The sequence below is a fragment of the Ipomoea nil genome, unplaced genomic scaffold (genome assembly GCF_001879475.1).
Source record: "Ipomoea nil cultivar Tokyo-kokei standard unplaced genomic scaffold, Asagao_1.1 scaffold0869, whole genome shotgun sequence".
NCBI classification, from domain to species: domain Eukaryota; kingdom Viridiplantae; phylum Streptophyta; class Magnoliopsida; order Solanales; family Convolvulaceae; genus Ipomoea; species Ipomoea nil.
Window position 1 is genome coordinate 164693 of NW_017617297.1, and position 22833 is coordinate 187525.

General features: G+C 33.2%; 3 protein-coding genes across 4 annotated transcripts; 2 read left to right on the top strand and 1 right to left on the bottom strand.

The window, feature by feature from the left end:
- Nucleotides 1-865: 865 nt before the first annotated feature.
- Nucleotides 866-2820, top strand: LOC109178801 (transcription factor MYB82-like). Its single transcript, XM_019328367.1, has 3 exons — nt 866-1324; nt 1582-1711; nt 2162-2820. The coding sequence occupies exons 1-3, from the start codon at nt 1141-1143 to the stop codon at nt 2565-2567; spliced, it is 720 nt and encodes a 239-aa protein (XP_019183912.1). The 5' UTR covers nt 866-1140; the 3' UTR covers nt 2568-2820.
- A 23-nt stretch (nt 2821-2843) lies between these two features.
- Nucleotides 2844-11651, bottom strand: LOC109178800 (TBC1 domain family member 15-like). Of its 2 annotated transcripts, XM_019328365.1 has the most exons (11): nt 11417-11650; nt 10828-11001; nt 10118-10192; nt 9545-9604; nt 8803-8901; nt 8523-8633; nt 7515-7586; nt 5258-5374; nt 4525-4674; nt 4124-4224; nt 2844-3446 (listed from the first exon to the last, which is right to left on the bottom strand). In XM_019328365.1, the coding sequence occupies exons 1-11, from the start codon at nt 11477-11479 to the stop codon at nt 3119-3121; spliced, it is 1350 nt and encodes a 449-aa protein (XP_019183910.1). In that variant the 5' UTR covers nt 11480-11650; the 3' UTR covers nt 2844-3118. The 2 variants fall into 2 exon arrangements, with proteins under 2 accessions (XP_019183910.1, XP_019183911.1); XM_019328366.1 differs by lacking the exon at nt 8523-8633 and having other exon boundaries at nt 11417-11651.
- A 5732-nt stretch (nt 11652-17383) lies between these two features.
- Nucleotides 17384-22048, top strand: LOC109178748 (putative UDP-sugar transporter DDB_G0278631). The gene is made up of 10 exons (XM_019328290.1): nt 17384-17611; nt 18240-18316; nt 20185-20346; nt 20436-20569; nt 20658-20788; nt 20888-20932; nt 21038-21135; nt 21238-21345; nt 21626-21682; nt 21755-22048. The coding sequence occupies exons 1-10, from the start codon at nt 17458-17460 to the stop codon at nt 21827-21829; spliced, it is 1041 nt and encodes a 346-aa protein (XP_019183835.1). The 5' UTR covers nt 17384-17457; the 3' UTR covers nt 21830-22048.
- Nucleotides 22049-22833: the final 785 nt, after the last annotated feature.

Here is a 22833-nt window from a genome sequence, read left to right on the forward strand (position 1 = left end):
TAATGAATATTATACTTAATTCTGAACATTGATCCCGAGTTCATGACAGAGTTTGCAAACAATTTTATTAATGCCATCTATTTATTTATGTCTAGTTAAATTTTGTAATGATAACTACATGTGCACATGCACGTGGGGCATGAAACAGAAAATAAGAACAAATCACTTCTTTCAAAAAATTCTATGCAAAAAAAGTATAGTACATAGAAGTGTTACAATTAGCTGTAATTTGTGCATGGCCAGAAACTAAAGCAAATAAAGGAGATTGTCATAGCAATATATACTGGTTTATATAATGCATGTACCCCCATCTTTTCCTTTTTTATTTAAAAAATATATATATATTTAAGCATATAATTATACTTTTCACTTTGTCATGAAAGAGGAAGGAAGAAATATAACTCTTCTAGTCTTCTAAACAAGGAGTTTTCCTTTTCGTGTATAAAGCACTGTGGAAAACTGTAATGTACAATAGATGCTAATTAATACCATTATTTAAATTAGAAGCAATGTATATTACTTTTTCAACCTACTGGAGAGCACAAAGAGTCAATGCCCCGACTGGAGTTCGAACTTGTGATTTATCATTTAAGAGAGCCACATTTATGTGGCTCGACCACAAGGTCTTTGGTTTAAATTAGAAGCAATGTATATTACTTTTTCAACCTACTGGAGCACAAAGAGTCAATGCCCCCACTGAAATTCGAACTTGTGATCTCTCATTTAAGAGAGCCACATTTATGTGGCTCGACCACAAGGTCTTTGGCAGAAGCAATGTATATCATTTCTTATTTCTTGGTTAATACGTGACAAACGTGTTTACAGAGTATGTATAATTATTTGAGATTAAAAACAGACAGAAACAAGAAACGTGTTATAGTGAAAACTTGCTAGCATTGCATGTTCAGTTGTGTCGGTCCTACGTAGTATATTAGCAAGATTTATCTCAGATGTGGATAGATTCAGTGGGGTTAACAAGTGGAGCAGAAATGAGCTTTACTTCAAGATCAAAAAAGTAGCTAGCAAAGAAAGCACAAAAGTGAATCAACATAGGGCCCCGGCCTCTAGTACGTGTAATCATCTACCGTTCAAACTCAAAACATCCCCCCCATGCACTTTCATCTATATATTTAACTCATCATGAATCCACTGTCAGATTTCACCATAAAAGTTGAGTTTTCAGAGGACTCAAATCCAATGAAGGCTAAAGAAGTGAAGGCAGGGTTGAAGAGAGGTTTTTGGACTCCAGAAGAGGATTTGACACTGAAGAAATGTGTTGAAACACATGGGGAGGGTAATTGGGCAACCATCTCCAAGAAATCGGGTAATTGTCTTTCTCCATCTCTAGAAGTGATACAATTTTCACTATATATAAATGTGTTTAATCTACTCAGCTTGTCATTACCTTAATTGAATGCATTCATTATCTGTTATAAAAAAAAAAAAAAAAAAAAATACATTGTAGCCATGCATACTAGTTAAGGTCCTTATGGATATATAGTGTAACTAGACCAATTGACAGTCACACAGATCAACTTCTTTAGACATATTGGTATGTTCATCAGTTTCACTGTGTTTCAGGTTTGATGAGAAGTGGAAAGAGCTGCAGGCTCAGGTGGAAAAATTACCTTAGACCAAACATCAAACGTGGTATGATGTCAGAAGACGAAAAAGACCTCATCATCAGAATGCATAAACTTCTTGGCAACCGGTCAGTGAGCTTAATTGTCAAGTCAAGTCTATTTTTACCTAAGACTATAATAATTAAGACTTTGACTAAAGATATACGTAGCCAATGGGGGTTTGGATTAGATTTGGGCAGGTAAAAGTCGGATTGATGGAAAAAATAGGCTTTCAATTAATCTATTGGAATTAACAATTAAGTGGGGAAGACCAAAGATGGATTGGAAATATTTTGAATAAAAAAAGTTGGAAAGGTTGTTAAGGAGGACCAAATATGCTGTTGTGTATCAAAAAAGTAAGAATGGATGAGATAGATTGTTTGCAACCCATTTGATCAGTTGATATTAATATGTAATTTTTAAATGACCAAACGGGATTCAAATGGACATTTTGCCCAAGCTAAAAATGCAGGTAAAATCAACACCTTACCTGTTAATCACAAATTCTCAGTGAGTTTCTGTGTTCCTTTTCTGCACAGATGGTCACTAATTGCAGGTAGGCTTCCTGGCCGAACCGACAATGAAGTCAAGAATTTCTGGAATACCCATTTGAACAAGAGGTCTCGTAGAGGCAAGAGGATGAAAATAACTCCCAAAGACGATGACAGCATTTCAGCATCCATCCCCACACAAAGCATGGAAAACCCAAACCTGGTTGATGGCTCTAGCAAACAAGAAGATGAAATGGATTCAATCATGAATTCATGGATGGAACATATGGGAATAGAAAACTGCAACATAAATTCATCAATTTCAACAAACAACTTGCCTTGGATATTTGAAGATGTGCCTTTGATTCCCATCCTGGACGACGTTTTGCTTGATGCATTCCAAAGCACTGGAGATGAAACCTTGCTTGATGGCATCCACCCATTCCTGCTATAAATCCAGCTAAAGAGTTTCCAACAAATAAAAGTATGAGATTTGCCTGAGATTGTATTAACAGTCATGATAGGGGTTTCGTGCCCGAGCTGGTGCTTAATCAGCTAAAGAAAATCGCACCAGCTTAGTTGCGAAACCATTCTATTCATGTACCAAGAGATGAACAATTAATGGTAGAATTTGAATTTCAGTATAAGCTTTATTACTCAAGTCTGCTTCCTGCTACAATAACAATACACTAAGGAATTTTGCTGTATATATACACTGTAAAGGAAATCCTTCAACAACAACAAAAAATAGCCATGGCATTTCAAACGGGCAAATTAGTTTTTACAAACAGAAATCAGAATTACCAACTGCAGATAATTTTATATGCATTTCAACAAATGATACAAAATGGCAATTCCTAATTAACAAAAGAAAGTTGATCCGGTTCAATCAGAAATTATTGAAACCATATACTTACAATGGTTTAATATACCCCAATGATTTTCTAGGAGCCTAGAACTATCATGCCCCATCATGTTAGAAGTCTTACTCCACAAAAATTCAGCTTACATTACATCATCATCCTCTTGAGAGAATAGCAGAAGATTCTGAATAGGCAAGGAGGGTGGAGTTCCAGGAGGGATGCGAGCAGCACCATATTCACCAGCACAAAGACATAATGCCTCTGCATCCCTAAGGGTTGTTTCGAGGTCAATATGACCACCCAGCTCATTTATAAACTCCAGTAGAGTGTCAAAATCCATCTTCTCTCCGATTATTTTGCTCCGATATCTTTTCAGGATTGCAACACATACATAAAGGTGCAGATGCTCAGTCAAATGCTGTGTCCACAAAACCTCCCACAACCGCAGTGTTTTCTCAAATTCAAATTCCCTATCAAAGGCGAGACAAATTTAAGAGACCTAGAAAAGTAAATTGAAGCACTACCCATTAACAAAATATTTCCATGTTTTCTGGGGGCTTGTTGAGGATAAAACATAAAAACATGAATTTGTATCCTCACCAACAACTTAAGCTTTACCAAGGTGGAGAATGCCATTTAGTAACAGGCATACAATCCAGACAACTTAACCTTCACCAAGGTGGAACACATTTAGTAACATGCATACAATCTAGTTGAAGATCAAAACCTCCCACTAGAAACTACACTCACAGTTTCGAAGGTACTACTTTCAGACTCCCACAACTGCTACCCACAAGCAAGAACAACAAAATGTAAAAAAGAATATGCATATGCATTGGAAACCACGGATTGACTTGAAATCTTCAGATCTAATGATTCATTGATAGGTTCTTTTCTACCATTATCTTCCTATTCTTTTGTTTTATTTTCTTTCTACTTAATAAAGTAAGGAACACATTTTCAGAACAGTAAATAGCTTTATCCATTAGCACCACTGCACATATTATAACTTTACAGGAATGGATGCATAGCACTACATTGTCTTCTTCACTAGAGCAACTAGTTTATCTCAAAATGGAAATAAATATTATTAAAGCAAATGGAACTTTAATTTGTATAAAGAAAATCAGGAAATGGTATCACATGCCTTTTGAATTGTATGAGAATCCAACGGAAGCAGAATAAATAGTTCAAGCAGTCCTTCTGTTTAAAGTAATTATGCAACAGGCCGTCTAACAACTCCACCAACTGCAACAGTTCAGCATAAAAAATAGCAAGTTGAATGTGCATTTCTTGGACAAAGAAAATGGTAAAATTTAAGAATAGTGACGGAATGGTACTGTCTAAATTCTATCCAAGCTTACTCTTTTTGTCAACATGATTGCATGTATACTCAAACATAAACCAACACCAAATTGATCAGATCAATCAGAATATCAGATGATAAATAAATTTTCATATGCAATACTAGATGTGATGTAATGCATGTGGGCTCAGCTCTGTGTCTGTGAGAGTGAGAGTGAGAGTGAGAGTGAGAGAGAGGAGAACCTTTGATAGTGCAAAAAGCTGAGTGTTCATTCCATTTTGATCAAGCTGAAAATTTGGTCCAAGTCGCTCCATTAGTGCAACAAAGCACCAAAAAGATTCTGATTCGTCTCTCATAACATATAATATAGGAGAAAGGAGATCACTCATGCCCTATGAGTAAAAGGAAAAGCACATATTATTTTCAATTATTAAGAAAAGAGGAAAAGCAATAACTGTCATTAAGTATGGGAATGAAATTGAGACTACTCTAATTTTGGGGACTAATAATGTGAACTTTGTCAGAGGGGGCATAATAAAGCCACTGATACACAAATATGCATATAATTGACATCTTTAGAAGAACATATGAATACTAAGGCCAAGGGGCCATTTGATTTGTTACTTTTGATACTGGAATCAGAACCCAAAGTGATTGAGGAGCTTGTTTAGTTGTTTACTTGATTTTAATACTTCGGAATCGGAATCAAATCACCCATCAATAACTTTTGGTAATTAATGACTCCTACTCCACTTCATCTCCTTCAATCGCTACCAACAATTTAAATACTGATTCTAATTCCTGTTTACTAACAAATGGATATGTTGCGTTTACTAAAATCCAATCTGATTACTATATATTTGGTCCAATTCCAATGTTCAAACGAAGCAACCCCCAACCCCCCAAATAGTTTATAACTGTGCCGAATCTATTAATTAGCAAGGAAAAGTAAATTACAAAAGGGAATTATGTTACCTGACAATAACCCAAATCGAAGTTGTAGAATGAATAAGTCATCAATATGTCTCGTAAAACATTCACATTAGGATTATCATTCCCATCGTAGAATGAGATTGACTTATCAGTCCTCACCTTCAAATTGAAAACAAAAAGAAAGAATCAGAAGAAGAATAAAAGTCATTACAATCCTGTTGTCACTGGTAAGAAACAATAGCAAGGTAGTAGAAAAGGTGACCCAGAAAATATTAAGAGAATCAAAAGGTATTGGACCCCAACAAAAGAAATGTGGTGCTGCAATGATAAAGTGCAAAGTATAGGTATAGGAATTTTCCCAATTGTAAAAAGAGAAGCATATATTGATTATTGGATATACAGATTAGCTAGTAGGGCAAAACAAGCAGCATGAGAGGGTGCTATGAACTAACTACAATAAAAGAAAGGAAGTGATGTGATGTTGAGATAGAGAAATTACGTTGATATGTTTGCATGTTTTGAGAAAGATGAATCTTGTGGCTTAATGCCCTAATGAGTATGAAAAAGTTATGGAATATGCTTTAGTTAGGAAGCTCAACTTTCCAACATGATCTTGAAAACAGAACAGATATCAGAGGAACGGAAAAAAGTGCACCACAGTACCTATTTCAAAAAAATATTGATATCCAAGACTGCATAAGTTCTAAAGGCATCAAGTGTTCAAGTTGATAAGCTATGCTGTGGAACTTCAGAAGATAGTGATCAAAGTAGAACTCAAGACAATGAGGTTCACAGAAATTTTAAACACTAGTTTGGTTTATATTCCCTATTTATCTAATAAATGGATTACTTCAAAAGTACCAGGTAAAGAAGAGAGATTCCCATACACTTCTACCACCATAGAAAAACCATATTACGGAGTACCAAAATAGGTATTGTGATGCAGTAGGTGTTAGGGAAAACGAAGTACCCCAGTTATATTAAATTTATAAAGGACACATGAGAGGATAGTTACAATGTGAGAACAATTGAAAGAAAATTAGACGCCCATCCTATTGCAGCTGGTGTACAATCACTCTTGCAAAAATCGGCCTAGGCGCTAGGCACCCCTAGGCCGAGGCAAATTACCCACTAGGCGGCCGGCCACCTCGGCGCCCAACTCGGTCAAGTTGGCAGCGAACTCGGCCAAGTTAGATGAGTTAACTCGACTGAGTCGGCCTTGCTAATTTTTATTTATTTTTTATTTTTATATATATATATATATATATATATATATATATATATATATATATATATATATATATATATATATATATATATATATATATATATATAATATGACATACACCCACACACGTGCACTGTTTTTTTTTTTAGTTAGCCGCCTAGGCGGTAGGAGCTACTCTACTGAATGACTAGCGCCTATTGCAACCATGTGTACAATAAGGTTAAATACTACTATGTAAATAGTTGCCTTTTCATTTTAATGTCAATGAGTTAACTACACATATTCAAGATGCTGTTTCATGGTGTGTGCCTTTTCACAAAGATAAACCCCTCATTATTAAATTAAAGAAACCACGAGGCAAATATTGAAAGCATGGTATACACTTTGGAGAGAGATAGGTTCAAACTGAGTATAACTACACTCAGTACATGCACTGCAATTTGAAGACCACTAAATTGAAGAAAAAAGACAATTAATTGGACAGAATGAACTTTCTCAAGTTTATCATCAAGGCTCCCATGTCATATAGTGACAGGGGAGTTACAGCCAAAACTTTATAAGGGTCAGAGCTACCGCTTGAGGCTTCCACAATCCACATCATGTAGTAATAGCAGAGGAAGATGTAAACAATCTTATCTTACTTTTCTTTTATTTTCCCAGACGGCTTAAGGTTGTTTCTGGGGATTAAAAACATCAAACCCTTTGCAACATGTGTTTTAAGTGATTGTAAAAAACTCAGGAGTTGAAAGAAAAATTCTAACAGTTTCTATTAAATTGCACAATTGCAGGGTGGAAAAGAACCAAGATTTTATATGGATGCAGCAGTTAGAAACAATGATACTATGGTGGCAATATAAGTTGGAAGACGATGTATATAAAACCATAGGTTAGTTAGTATGGAAATAATTAAGCTCAAGGGATGACTATTTTAGCACTTAATAGAATGTCTGAATGAAAACTAGAATCTAAGTAGCCAACCCAGCTAGATTGATGTCAAAGCTTAGTTGAGTCAAGTAGAGTTGGGGAAATGTCAAGGAGATGAGATATTAAATGCAATGCATAGTTGCATACCACATCTTTATCAATAAGGTCTTTCCTTTCCCGGAATTTTGAAAATCTCTTGGCTTGCTCTCTTGAGATGCTCTGCATAGGAGAGAGTTCATGGATAACAAGGTATGCAAAACAATACATATACAACACAGTATAAAAAGTTTTAAAAAAAAATTACATTCTATAAGTCAGAACATCACATTAGCCGAATATTTTAGTGTCTCAATAGATCACATCATGTAATTATATCTGGTTTATAACTATATTCTGGAAACAACTACCTCCCACCTCTCTCAATAATAAATAGGAACATGATGTCCAAAAATAAATCCAATTAAAAAAAAACATCACAAGTTGGAGGGGAAGAAATTGAATATTTATGGCACCAATTGATATAAAATATGATAGGGTTTCTCCAAATGTTTATCTGACAGACAATCATTTGACTATACATCAGTTCATTACATGGCATAATGTAATTGAATTGGTTTTAACTAGCACATACAACTGAAATAAGAAACAATCTTTGCTTGTTTCACAGAACAAGGGCATAGTACTAGACGTCTAAAATAAAGCATGGTGCACAGCATCAAATATTGAAAGCAACACCAAAAAACAATTACCAAGAAAGTATGCCCTCTTGCAACACATCTTATGTAAGATTTTTAAAGCATAGTATAGCTATAGGTACAGCTATTCTAATCTGAGATTGGAGAAAATAGGAGAGTTCTACTGATTCCCATTCCTTCAATCTTTTTCCTTTTTGCTTCAACTTTTTCAGTTCTTCTATCCTGGTTTTTTCAGGTCAATACCACTTTATGGTTTATAGATTCTTCTCATACTACTGTGTTCTATAAGCAACCAAAGAAAGCAAAATTGATAAAGTATGAAACAATGTGTTCTAACCCAATCAACTACTAATCTTTACATAGATACTGCTAAACCATCCTTGACCACAATAAGAAGTGATTTACATAACTTCTTCTTGGACTAAAGTCCGAAAGAACCATAGCTAAGAGAATAACAGACCTTCCACTGATTTTTTATGGTTTCATATTCTGACTTTTTAACTGAAGCAAGAAGCTTCCTTTCTGCATAAGTTGAATCATATGAATGGTATCCCAACAAGAATTTCCATACCTGCAACCTTGACTAAACATATAAGTATATATTCTACATCGAATTTAAAAAAATAAATAAATATAAGAAATTTTTTTTAAAAAAAAAAAAAAAAAAAAAAAAAAAACCAAAAAAAAAAAAAAAAACAGAGCAGATTTATACATTAAAATAAAAGAAAAGAAAAGAAAACCTCTTTCCGCAGGCTATTTTCAAGCCCCCCATAGAAGATCCTCTTTCTCAGTGCTTGGGGGTTCATAACTCTTCCTTCAGAATCCAAGAAAGTGGCCCACTGCATAGGAGCATAAATCAGGAAAAAATGAAAGAAAGAAATTTAAAAATAAAAAGATTAATCAAGTTGGGGTGATGAAGGTTCTTGAACCACTGGTTTCAGTTCTGTGGCACGAGAAACCATAACAAACCACCTATAGGAGGTTTAGTAATGGATCCTGTTCAAGGCAGTTCTGGGTTGTTTCACCACCTATTCAAGAACAAAAAATTTTCCCTACAATTCTTCTCTTCCTCCCACAAAAAATCATGTCCCCACGCTTTGTGTTGGCTAATTTGTTTCCATATTGAGTGTTCTTAAGTAGTTCTCTTTCTCTACAAACCAGTCTAACATCATGTCTAAGCAATGGTTCCATATTATTAGGTTGTATATTGGTTACAAGTTTTGACTGAGAACGTGCATTGATAAACATCCATATAGGAGAAAAAGGCTTGGCAGAAACTGAGAGTGATACTGTGGATTTATCTTGTGTCCTTGTCAACTACCATAGTTGCACATTACACAAATAATCAAAGGGTATGATTTCTGCAACATAAGAGACCCAGGAGCGGATCTCAAAATGATGACTTTATGATAAAATAGAAGTGTCTATCACATTAACAATTCCCAAAAGTATTGTAATGTGCAAAAAAGTTAAGCCCTTTACCTCCTGCGGCCCCATGGAAGGTTGACGTGGTTTGCCCCATACTAGTGAAACATTGTCAAACTGCAAGTGAAAAAAACAAAAGATAACAGTTAAAAAAGAAGAAAGAAAAAAAAAGAATGAAGTGTAAACCATTTGCTCAAACTAAAATTGAATGTGACTTTCAAACTCACTAAACTTAAATTTTGAATTGCATACTTTTAACCATAAATTCTTACAGTATAATAGAGTATTCTTCTTTATTTGATATCTCCAACAGGGTGGACCACAGTATTATTTCCCTTCCTTATTCCCTCATATTACCAACTCATTTTCCAATTTTCTGTGTTTTACTCTTGAATATGACAGCCATTACCTAGACCTCAGATGACATTCAATGATTCAAAGCTGTTTCTGTATTGTGAATTAATTTGTTTAGATCTCATATATGATGCAGGCAAGCATGTTATGAAAAGGATTTAATAGGATATTCACCAAGAAAGTTGAGTGCTAGAAGGTTTTCACTCATGGATGGATGCAAGCAACACATGTAGTAACATAATCATCTAAATAAAAAGCAGTTGCTCCTTCTCATACCTTGTTATAATTGATAAGAGGTTGAACTTTTGTGGCAGGCTCTTCATCGTGATCGTGCTTCCGAAAAGAAGATTTCTGTTTAAGAAGGATAGGAGCCAACATCAATCAGCCTACAGATGGGCATTTATGTAGTGAAAAATAATATATCTGGTAGGCTTATATTGGAAACTGAAATTTCAGTATAAAGCTAATAAATTAAGTTTGCTTATCTATTTCAGTATTTCTTGGGGCCAAAGCATATCAATATATCACTGACCTTGTAGTTTTTTCAAGAGAGCATCAGAAGCACTGAATGCAATTATTTTCTCCAATTTTATAATAACAAATGTTATTTTGAGATCTCATTAAAGATTTAGAAACAATAAGACTACCTTTTCCTTCCTGCCTTATAAAAGCATCAAGTGCATAGCATGTTATTGTGGGAATATAAATGGCTGGAGCGAGTAGAATGGAAGATTTCAAAAGCTATTTTTTGTTCATAAATCAAACACACAACTTTTATTACCCCACTGACCATCAACCTTATCATTCATTGTGCCACTACCAAAATAATAAGTTGAATTAAAATTATTAGATAAAAAAAAAACACATTGCCGAATCATTTAAAAATTAATTCCACGAGGCATAATGAATAAAAATAACTATTGAAAAAAACTCCACATTAGAATCACATATTACAAAGCCTTCAACCATTAGACAGTAAGCAATACCGTGAGTATAGGTTTTCCTTGATTGATCTGCCTCAATTGATTGTTAATCCAATCCGAAGCATACTGCATTGGATTAACTGCCACCTTATCATTCAAGCACGCTATTCCCACATCATCTGACTTGTTGGATGTACTCCATTTCCTAATATTACTCCGAGTCATACTCGCTGAACCCTAACACAAAACACCAACTCACAATTCAATGCAATGATTTTGAATCAATGAGCAACTGCAAACCATTCAAATTAGAATACATTAATCACATTTTTTTTAAAAAACAATAATATGCTTCAAAATTCATAAGAGCAAAGCCAGCTGAATTGCTCAAAGCATTAGCCAAACATTCGAATTTAATTAACGCTATAATCAATCCTCAAAGCTGGTAATCAAATTGAAACGGTTCGATTGACTACAAACGCAAGTAATCGGATTAAATTTCACTCCATAGATCACCGCACGAATCATATATAAGACGGAAATCCTCAATTCAATTCAATTCAATGCAATCCAAAGCCATGCATCCATTTTCACATACGTTCATCAACGCATACATAAACGAATAGGCATACAGATATATGAAATGGCATACTTGTTGGATGGAGGCGGCGTAATAGATGTTGTCGGAGGGATCGATGATCTCCCTGGCCAGCATCGCCTCTGGATCAGCAGAGAGACACGGAGGCCGGAGACGAACCCGTGCGGGTGGTTGGGTACACAGTGAGTCAGATGGCGCGGAAACTATGAGGCCGGACAGGTGATTTGGTTTATTAATTACATATTTATATTTATATTGCTGGGACGGTTATTACCATTGGAGTAATTGCCATATTGGAAACGCGTTAGTTAGTCATCCGTATCCATTTTGACGAAAAAGTAAACGAGTCAAACTGAAGTCGTCATCTCTATCCTAATGGAAAATGATAGTGTACTCTCATTTTCACACTCAATTTGTACTTCTACATACAAAATTTTGATGTAAACACTTGTATTGGGATCCACATGAAAAACATAGCTTATCAGAATTTACCATATCGAAAAGTAAAATTTAAAGAGTAAGATTTATGAGTACATGTAGTAGAACTCATCCCTAATTTATTGTTCATTTCATAATTTTTATTAGGAATAATAATTATAAGGTCAAATAGATCATCAAGTGCACAAATGTAATTAGGCTACTGAACTTAAAAAACTTACAATTGAATTTAAACTAATCAATTTTATACAATTCTTCTAATTTGTAGGTTTTTAACAGGTTAACCCAAATTTAAACTATTTTTAAAAAAATAATTATTAATTTTTTTTTTTTAAAAAAAGGAACTTCGACTCTATGACCGAAGACAAAAGGACGAAGAGTTTCTTCGTCTCCGGCTGTGAGACGTAGAATGTTTCTTCATATAGACTTCTCGTTTCGTTTCAGGAACCTGATCAATCCTCCTAAGGCCTATCAGCAACCAACTTACCCAGAAAAGAGAAACAAGGCTAACCAGCTTGCTTAGACACACCATTCCAATTTGCACCCAAATGCAGAAATCCATAAGATTTTCCAATGTGTGCAAATTTTTTGATAAACCGGCCTTGCTTTGTCAGTTCTAAGGGGGACTCTTTCCACAGAACCGGGCTCCTGATCCAGTAGTGGCCAGAGACGAAGTCTTTTTTAAAAAAAAATTAAAAAATATTTTAAATTTCGGCGATAAAAAAATCTACAAATTGGAGGAATTGCATAGAATTGGTTAGTTTAGAGATTTAATTGTAGTGTTTTAGGTTCAGTGACATAATTACATTACAATGTGCAGTTTGATAACTTATGTGAGCCTTATTCCTTTTTATTAAAAAGGAAAAAAACAATTTTACTTATATTATTTAAACTAGTATTTATCAACACGATAATATTAATGTTCAATGTTAAACTTATGATTATATTAAAATTAAAAAACAAAACAAAAAAACAAAAACCATGTAATCTATATTATATTAAAATGATTAATTATTAACTTAGTTTTTATGTTTATATTAACAAGATTTAATTATTATTTGTTATTACACATATAATTTATCCATATGTATTTCTAATAAAAATATGTTTATTGAAAAATTATATCATAAACGACCAAGGCTCATCTTGCATTTATTCTGGTCCATAAAAATATTCAAATTATGTACATACAGTTAACATATTATATACATTTAATTAACATATTATGTACTTGTAACAAAGTAATTTTTATTTAATAATTTAATAACTTAATTAGTTATGGTTATAATACTGTTTTTTTTTTTTTTTTACACCAAGTCAAAAATATTGATCTAAGTAACATTTTTAAGTTTTAGCATTTTTTATTAAAAAAAACACTAATAAAAATGGGTGTTTATTAAAAATCTTAGTGGTTTGATCAACTTGATATAAAATGGTCAAATTTGCTAACTTTATATTTAAATATGATGGAGCCATGGAGTTTGAGCCTAACGACAATTAAGTCAAAGGGAGTCTAAACTGTTGCATAGTTCAAGTTAAGCTAAAACTAGCAAAAAGAGAAAGAAACACAACCACCAAAACTTAAACCTCTAACATAGAAGTGGCCTTACTCCATCTACTCTACCATGTTTCTTTGTGCATGGCAAAACCATTTTGTAACTGAAAAGAAGAGTCATAAAGTACAAATAAGTCACTAAACTATTTGGGAAACAACAACTAAGCCATCGAACTCAAATAACCCTCAAATAAGTCATTGAACCCGGAAAAAAAGAGCAATTAACATTTTTAACAGGTTAACTCCAGATTTTTGCTGACTAGATTATCAAATGTATATTTTATTTTCGTTTTTTTTTTTAAATATAATCCACCTACATAGTAATATATTTTAAAGTAATTATAATCAATTAAAATAGTTTTGTGTTGTCTAGATCTAATTTCTTTATTTATTATTATTTTTTAAACAGAAGATCTAGTGAAAAAATAATAATAATAAATAAATAAATCAATCAAATCTCGACAAGATAAAACTATTTTGGTTATAATTACTTTAAAGTATATTACTATGTACGTAGATTATAATAAAACAAAATGTAAATAAAATAAACATTTGGCAATCTAGTCAACAAAAATCCTGGAGCTAACCTGTTAAAAATGTTAATTGCTCTTTTTTCCAGGTTTAATGACTTATTAGCTCCTTTTTCCGGGTTCAATGGTTTATTTGGAGGTTATTTGAGTTTGCTGGCTTAATTGTTGTTTTCACAAATAGTTCAGTGGCTTATTTGTACTTTATTGCTATATTTTACGATATTATTTTAAAGATTCCGCTTATACTTTTGGTAAGACCTCATTTATTTATAAGAACAGGGCCACAAAAAATCAAAAACCGGCCGGGTTCACTTTATATCCCCTCAACTATTAAGTTATTTCATATTTAATCAATAATTATTATTCTTGCCACATTTATTCATTTCGATCATATTTATAGTAAAAAAAAAATACTTGGAATATGTCCCATTTTCAATTCAAAATTATATATTTTTTCTCCAAAAAGCGTTGAGATGTTTATGTCGATATGATTTGAATTGGAAATGTAATGCATTATGGTATGGTTATTTTCTAAATGAGATTTAGTGTGAATTACTAGTGACAAAAACTGATAGTTTTGCATCAAATGTGATGGTAAAAAAAAAAAAAAAAATGAAGACCAAATGTGGAAATGACGACTTATTATATTAGTCGCAAGACTAAAGTGAAAATAATTTTTATATACAAAAATATCATATTTCAAAATTAAAAAGAGTAATACATGCATATTTTATTACTTATACTGTGTGTCATATATTTTATCACTTTCTATTACATTTTATCTGTCTTATTTACTATTTATTGGTTAAATCAACTCTTATTTATTCATTTTCTTTAATATTATTTAACGATTTTGAAATTCAGTGTTTTTTTTCTTTAATAATATTTTTATGTAATTTTTAATATATGAATTTTATATACTAATACTAAATTAAACACTAAAAAATTAAATTAATAGTTTACCTCATGTGTCATCAACTGAATTCGATATACAAAATGAGAAAGTACAAAAAAGTATATCTTATTATATAATTGTGATTGAATAGCTTAAACGAGAGTTGTCATACCAGGACCAGGGTCCACCTGGTAAGGTGAATACTGGTCCAATAAATTGTGTATTTTTAGTATTGGAATTGTGAATTTTTAGAATATAAATTGTGTTTCTAAATCAAAACACATAACAACTGTAAAGGGAATTTGTGAGTAAAATACAGATCATCAAATCCTAACCTGTAAATATTGTGTGAGTGCAGTATTTGAAATGAACTTGTGAACACAAAATAAGGTAATCAATTACATATATATTAACATTGTGTGTTCGTAGTATACAAATTGTGAATTTTCTAACGGTAAATTGTGAACATTAAATATATAAATTGTGAATATTTGAATGAGTTAATTCCAGCAATGGTCCTCCGACTATCTTGATTTTCCAACTTTAGTCCTCGACTTTTAATTTGGACACTTTACGTCCTTTGACTTTTAATTTTTTTCCAATTGAGGTCCTTTCGTCAAATTAAGGTAAATTGGACTTTAAATGAAAGGGTAAAGTATTCATTTTATCTACCTAATGTATAATTCTTCGTATTTCCCCCTTGTATGCGCAACTTCAGACATCAGATTCACTTAATTGCTTAATCCCTAAATCCACTCGAAGAACAAAATTCAATTAGGGATTAAGCAATTAAGTGAATCTGATGTCCGAAGTCGCGTATACAAGGAAGAAATATGAAGAATTATACATTAGGCAGATGAAATGACTACTTTACCCTTTCATTTAAAGTCAACTTTATCGTAATTTGACGAAAGGACCTCAATTGGAAAGAAATTGAAAGTCAATTGACATAAAGTGTCCAAATTAAAAATCGAGGACTAATTTTGGAAAATCAATATAGTCGGAAGACCATTGCTGGAATTAACTCTATTTGAATCGAGTACACTGAAAAATTTGCCGACTACTGTACTACTACTACATTGCTGTGGTCGTTAATTCCTAAACAATACGAGCACTATTAGAATGGTTCCAAAAGCAGTGGACCACTCACATAAAATAATAAAATATAATTCCATTACTTGAATGCTTCATCATCTATAAATTTTTATATTCTTAACTAGACGAATATAAAAAGGTTAATTTTGAAAATTCATGATTGTTTTTTTACTAGCCCCTTTTCACTTGTAACCCAATTTGTTTTGTTCTCATTTCAGAAAAAAAAAAAAAAAAACGTAACTAGTTTAGTATGTGCACAGAATTTGGTATGAACATATGCTACATTGTAATAAAGTTAATAGTATTCAAAAAATATTTTTTGTAATAAAGATTATAACAAATAATTTATTATTATTTTTTTTGCTACTTTTCTTTATTAAGATTAATTACTGCATAGTATTCCTGACTTAGTGTGTAATTGAATATATATATATATATATATATATATATATATATATATATATATATATATTATTTTCATTGACTAGTTATAAAGTAATCGATTTTACTATGAATTATGATAAATATAATATAGCCCGCATGGGTAGCTCAACTGGTCATAGAGGTGAAACTTTGGAAGAATGACCAGAGATCGAGTCTTACCAGCGGCTGTGTAGGAGCAACCTCTGAAAGTGAGGGGGCTCCTTGTGCGCAGTGAGCACCGGTTTAGCCTCTATGGTTCATGTAGGAAGAATGATAAATATAATAATAATAACTTTTTATATTATTAATTGGTCTGTAATGTTGTTTTATACTCATACTCTTTTCACATTATCGGTAACAAAAATATGAGATTGAAGACCCGTAATATATATACCCCTTATCCCCCCTCCAAATGTTAGAAATAATAAGAGTATTATTTGTTCCATGAATTGACTAATTTTTTTTTCAATAATTAATCAAATAAAACCATGACAAATAATAATACAAAAATTTAAGTTATGGGCCATTGTCCATTGAATTTGTCACTAGAGTTTCATTCCCTCTAAAATTGACTCAATCAAATCATTTAAATTGCTACCTTTATTCGCCAAAATCTTCGAATTTAATAACACCATTAGAGAAATTCAGTAGCACAAAAAATATCACAAATATTTGGAAAGAAATTAAAAGGCAATTAATATATATAGCTAATGGGTTTCAATATATATAATTGATTACATCGATGATATTAAATTATTACAAACAATGGTATTACGCGAACAAGTGAACAACATGCATTTAATTAATTACTTCTTTTGTCCAGAAAATATTACCGTATTTGATTGATATTTACTAAATTAGATACGGAGTAGTTTTTAGATGTCCTAATATAGTAAAGAGAATAATTTTAATTTTTAATTTTTAATTTTAAATTTTGAGTGAGAATTGAAAGGAGTAAACGAGGAAGAAGACAGAAGATATCTAAGTGGGTCCTGAGTTTACAGGTAGCGCCACTTTCTTCCTGAAAAGGCAACATCATTCTCCCAATCTTCCACCTAACCCATAATATATAATCTGCCAACTCAAACAAACACCCACTATACACTATTCCTCTCCTTCCTTTCTTCTTCAATTCATTTCAATTCCCCAGAAAATAAATATGGTGGCCGTGCCGGTCCATTCCTCCGACAAGTTGCCGCCGGCCGTTCTGCCGGTGGTGTCCCGAGATGCGGCGGAGAGAAAGAGCAGCCCCGCCGCCGCCGCCATGTCCAAAAAGGGTGTCTGTGTTGCCATCTCTTACATGGCTTGCGCTGGTAGGTTTGTTTACTTTAATTTTGTTAGTTTTTTCCCACAAAACAAACATTCCTCCTTCATTATTGCATATATATATGTACATACTATTTGTCCCCTTTCTTCTGCCCCCACCCTCACCTGCATGCTTGATGTGTTTAAGTTTCTCAGTTTAGACTAATCCTAACATTATTTCTGTTTCAGACCGTCATAAACGTTATTTGTATTTTAATTTGCCCATTAAGCTCTACATGCATCATGATTTTGTGCTTTTTATATCGTGAATAATAATTTATGGATTGAAAGATCTATCTATCGTGTTATTCTTGATCGGGGAGGGTCTAATTCAGAATTCCAGTCTAAATTTTGATAGTCGATAAGTATGTATGCCGTAACATACGTTTATAATTTTATTTATTAAATAAATAACGGGAATGCCTGAGGTTTAATAAATGGTGATCAAGCTAGAGTTATGGAGATGAGCTAATTAATTTAAATTTGGTGAAATGCATGCCATGTGTTAGAATTTCGAGTGCACACGTGGAATCAATTAAAGAGTTTTGTGGTTTTTGTTTATGGAAACAGTACTTTTTTTTTTTTTTTTTTTTAGTTTTGTTTTTACTGTTGTTGTTAATGGTTGTGGGTTTCCAGTACTCTTGGTCATGTTCAACAAAGCAGCACTTTCATCATACAACTTTCCATGTGCAAATGTGATCACACTTTTTCAGGCAAGTACATATATCTATCCTTTTTGCACTTGTATGTATATATGGGCGTTATTATTTAGTTGAATTTTTAATTTATTCATGTTTTCCAGCTTCCTTACTTGCACATCTTTATCTATTTAAACAGTAGTTACTGTTATGAAATATAATCATCCATAAAAACAGCTGACCACCTTGCATGAAACGACCACATGGAATATGTTACGTTGCATATATGTTGTATAGTGACTAATTCAATCAGTTGTGGACATCAACTTATACAAATTTGTGAACAATAATAGCTTTATGCAACAATTATTTTTGGGCAAATTAAAGTAAGAAAATGAGTTGAGGGGTGCAATAACACTAGAAAATGGTTGTTTCTAATTTTGGTCATTTAACTATTGTGCTTTTACACTTTTGGTTCCTCAAGTATTAAAAAAAAAATGATTCATAACAATTGAAAATGTGTTTCTTTTACTCTTGATGAAGGACTAAGAATGACATATTTTAGCACTAAAATTGACAGATTTTTTGATAGTTTGGAATCAAATGTAGTTGATTTTGAACTTAAGTATTAAAAATACAAACAAAATGGACTAAGGAGTACAATAACACTAGAAAAGGATTAATTCTAATTTTTGGTCCTTTAACTATTATTTTTTAATTTACTTTTGGCTAATATGTTTGAAATCAACAAAATTTGATTCCCATCAGTTAAAAACTTTAATCCTAATGGAGGATCAAGAATGACTCATTGTGCGCACCGGCATTGACTCTGTCTGCTGAACCATTGAGTCACCCTCAAATATTCTGTCGGGTCAGGATGTGGGGGTCCTTGGAGTTAGGGATTAAACCTTTTGGGAGAAGAATGACACATTTTACTATTTTAGCATTATATTTGACAAACGAACTTTTAATAGTAAGAAATCAAATATATTTAATTTTGAATTTAAGTATTAAAAAAAAAAACTGAAAACACAATAGTAGGGGATTGAAATTGAAATTAATATCTCCACTAGAAAAGAAACCAATGTCCTTATCTTAGACATAAACTTCACTTTTTTTTTTTTTAATGTTTTATTTCCAAGTTGCAATAATTGAACAAGTTTAGTGGGTTTCACGAGATGATGGATGAAAAGGCCTTAGTTTAGGATGTCTTCATTGAGCAATAATTTTAATTTCCATCTTAACTCTTAAGTGGGTTTAATCATATCCAGAAATTGTGGCTTTATGACATGATAGATGACCAATGAGAAAAGATTTTCTTAGCATGACAATATGAGATGATAACAGCATTTTACTATAATATAATAGTTTTGATAACATTAATTACAATGTTGGTTGGCGGGGATTGGTTGGGATTAAGGAGATATGGTGGTGTGGGGTACGGTCAAGGCAGGATTGTTGCCCATAACTCAGTGGAATGAACAAGAGATTAGGATTGATGTGACACGCACCAAAGTGGAATTGAGTGTCAACAACTGGTCAGGGTGGGTCGTGGTTGTGAAAGTGCCATTCTTAAACCAAATAATTAATCAGGTAAACTGTAAACCACAATCTAAGTTGTTCATAGCTGATCGGGTTAAACCAATGCATCGGGTAAATCCTGTCTTCTAACGGTCAAAAGACCAATAAGCAGGTAAACCAACCAATTATCGGGTAAACCTTGCCTCGTGACTCTAGTTTCAAAAGACCAATCAGGTAAACCAATCTAAGTTACTCATAGTTGACCGGCTCAAACTAAAAATGCCAATAGCTTGCCCTCACCGGAAGTTGAACTTGTAAACATTGTGGTTACCAAGTCAACAGTCTGATGAATTTGGCTCCGATAAATAGTCAGTTTTGTATTGATGAGCATTCAATATAATTTTTGTTGAACAAACTTGCAGATGCTGTCTTCAACTGCATTACTGTATGCCCTGAGACGCTGGAAGATAATCTCTTTCACAGTTCAAGCATCACAGACAGCACTGACCAACACACCTTTGATTGTACCATTCAAGACCCTTGTTCACACTCTACCAGTTGCATTTTCATATTTGGTTTACATGGTAATTAAGTCATCATAACCATACATTATTTCATCATTTTCTGCAAACCTTGTTACAACTAACTATGTTGTCTGTGATTCTATGAAAAGCTGGTTTCTATGGAATCCATTCGAGGAATCAGCATTCCCATGTACACCACTCTCAGAAGGACGACTGTCGCGTTCACAATGGTGGCAGAGTACATAATTGTTGGCAGAAAACATACTTCTCATATTGTTGCCTGGTAAGTCTTTATACCCGTCGCGATTATTAGCTTCAATAATTCTGCCAAGTTCCAATGAAAGACTGATAGTGATAAGGATGACAATCAGTGTAGGGATAATCATACTCGGGGCCTTCATTGCTGGATCTCGAGACCTCTCGTTCGATTTCTATAGCTATGCTATCGTTTTCACATCGAACATCACAACAGCAATCTATCTCGCTTGTATAGCCCGCGTTGGTAAGGCTATTATATATAGTTACACTCCCTGCATATATACCTTCTGCATTGATCGCGTGTTGTGTAGCTTAGTAAACAAATTTTTGGTCATTTCATTAGGAGAATCCAGTGGGCTTAACAGCTTTGGTCTAATGTGGTGCAATGGTAATGCAAATTTTCATTTTTTATATTCCAATTTTCAGTTTTCCAGACAGAGAAGTTATTGCAGAAATGTATGTATCTGATTTTTTTTTTTTTTTTTTTTTGTAGGGATAATATGTGCACCAGTCTTGCTAATTTGGACAGCTTTTGAAGGAGATTTGGGGGTGACATTAGAGTTTCCATATTTCTACACTTCTGGGTTTCAGGTGATTTGATCAAGTTATCAATTTAAACACTTTTGTGGACTTGTGGTTATGGAAATTGTGCAGATAACAATGAGGTACATGAAAATTTACATAAATCTGCAGGCTTTGATGGTTTTATCATGTGCCATGGCTTTCCTCCTAAACTATTGTGTGTATCTGAATACAACTCTCAATTCTGCTCTTACACAGACAATCTGTGGAAACCTAAAGGTATATATATACACATATCAGTTCCTAGAACACATCATCACATACAGGGCATCGCCAGCCAAATTGGTTAGGTTGCTGACTTGGTAACCACAAGGTTATAAGTTAACTCCTCATGGGAGCGGCCTATTGACCTTCTTGGTTTGAGCAATTGAGCCGGTCAGCTATGGACAACCTAGCTAGACTGGTTTATAGGGTTACAAGATAGAGTTTATTCAATGCACACCCTTGAGTAGTGATTGTAGTCCTGTGATTCTGATGTTATGGTTGTTGTTGTTTTTAGGACTTCTTTACAATTGGATTTGGGTGGCTGGTTTTTGGAGGGCTGCCCTTTGATCTGGTGAGGACAAAGTTTTATATATAGTTGGGTATTTATGTATGTGTGGTGTATAATATAAATTTTCTTATCCAGTTGAACGTGGTGGGGCAATGTATGGGGTTTATGGGGTCTGGTCTCTATGCCTACTGCAAGCTCAAAGGGAAATAGATTCTTGGCAGGCAGGGCTGCTCAGCTGTTCATCATCATTTCTGTCTGATCGAGGCAATAATCTTAAAGAAATTGCAAACTTTTTTCCCCTTCCTGAGGTTCCATAACTCATTAGCCTAATTCTGTTTTTTTTTTTTTTTTTAATATTTGCATTTTTTGTTGGATGATGCTTCTTGTAAGCCTTGAGAAATTTTATAAATTAATACAAAGAGTTAAGTTGCTTCTTTTCATTATGAATCCATTGCAAAAAGAGTTATGTTTATTATAATATTAAATATGTAATTGAATAAAGAGTTATTAATTCCACCTAGGGATGACAATGGGTCGGGTGTGGGTCGGGGAGGGCTACATTCATCATTCGACCCACCTTACATTTTCTCTACCCCAACCCGCTCGGGTGAACTTTTTCAAAATCCACCCCCACTCCCACCGGGTGCGGGTGTCCACTATGGGTACCCACCACTTATCATTTTATTATTTTTTTCAAAAAATAATATTTAAATTACTTACACATAATAAAATAATAAAATTCATTAGTGGTACTAAAATATAAAATAATATAAATATTTAAATATAATAACTAAATTGTTAAGTTTTAAAAATAAACTTAATAGTTTAGATATAAAAATAGTAAAAAGATACACAAAGTTATATAAATTTTTATAAATAATTACATACTAGTACTTATTTTATTATTATATATATAGACACACACACATGGTGGGTCGGGTGGGGTTCTAGGCGGATTTTGTACATAGAATCCGAACCCAACCCGACCCACTGCGCGTTTACTTTTTTAAGACCCACTCCCGACCCACCACCCATTATCACCCAAAAAAACCCGATCCATGGGGGGTGGATTCGGGTGGATATCCGCGGGGCGGGTTGAAATTGCCATCCCTATTTCCACCCGAGGTTATTTGGTGACAATTTTAAATTTAGTCTCAACTATCATTTTTGTCATTTAATATCCCAAACTATTATTTTTTGGACACTTTTAGTCC

Excerpts from the sequence above, each read along its gene's own strand:
- LOC109178801 (XM_019328367.1), top strand. The coding sequence starts at position 1,141 with ATGAATCCACTGTCAGATTTCACCATAAAAGTTGAGTTTTCAGAGGAC. Across the intron at positions 1,325-1,581 it reads AACCATCTCCAAGAAATCGG|GTTTGATGAGAAGTGGAAAG; the intron begins GTAATTGTCTTT and ends ACTGTGTTTCAG. Across the intron at positions 1,712-2,161 it reads CATAAACTTCTTGGCAACCG|ATGGTCACTAATTGCAGGTA; the intron begins GTCAGTGAGCTT and ends TTTTCTGCACAG.
- LOC109178748 (XM_019328290.1), top strand. The coding sequence starts at position 17,458 with ATGGTGGCCGTGCCGGTCCATTCCTCCGACAAGTTGCCGCCGGCCGTT. Across the intron at positions 20,933-21,037 it reads TGGTCTAATGTGGTGCAATG|GGATAATATGTGCACCAGTC; the intron begins GTAATGCAAATT and ends TTTTTTTTGTAG. Across the intron at positions 21,346-21,625 it reads CAATCTGTGGAAACCTAAAG|GACTTCTTTACAATTGGATT; the intron begins GTATATATATAC and ends TGTTGTTTTTAG.
- LOC109178800 (XM_019328365.1), bottom strand. The coding sequence starts at position 11,479 with ATGCTGGCCAGGGAGATCATCGATCCCTCCGACAACATCTATTACGCC. Across the intron at positions 8,902-9,544 it reads CTTCCATGGGGCCGCAGGAG|TGGGCCACTTTCTTGGATTC; the intron begins GTAAAGGGCTTA and ends GCTCCTATGCAG. Across the intron at positions 7,587-8,522 it reads CCATAAAAAATCAGTGGAAG|AGCATCTCAAGAGAGCAAGC; the intron begins GTCTGTTATTCT and ends TCTCCTATGCAG.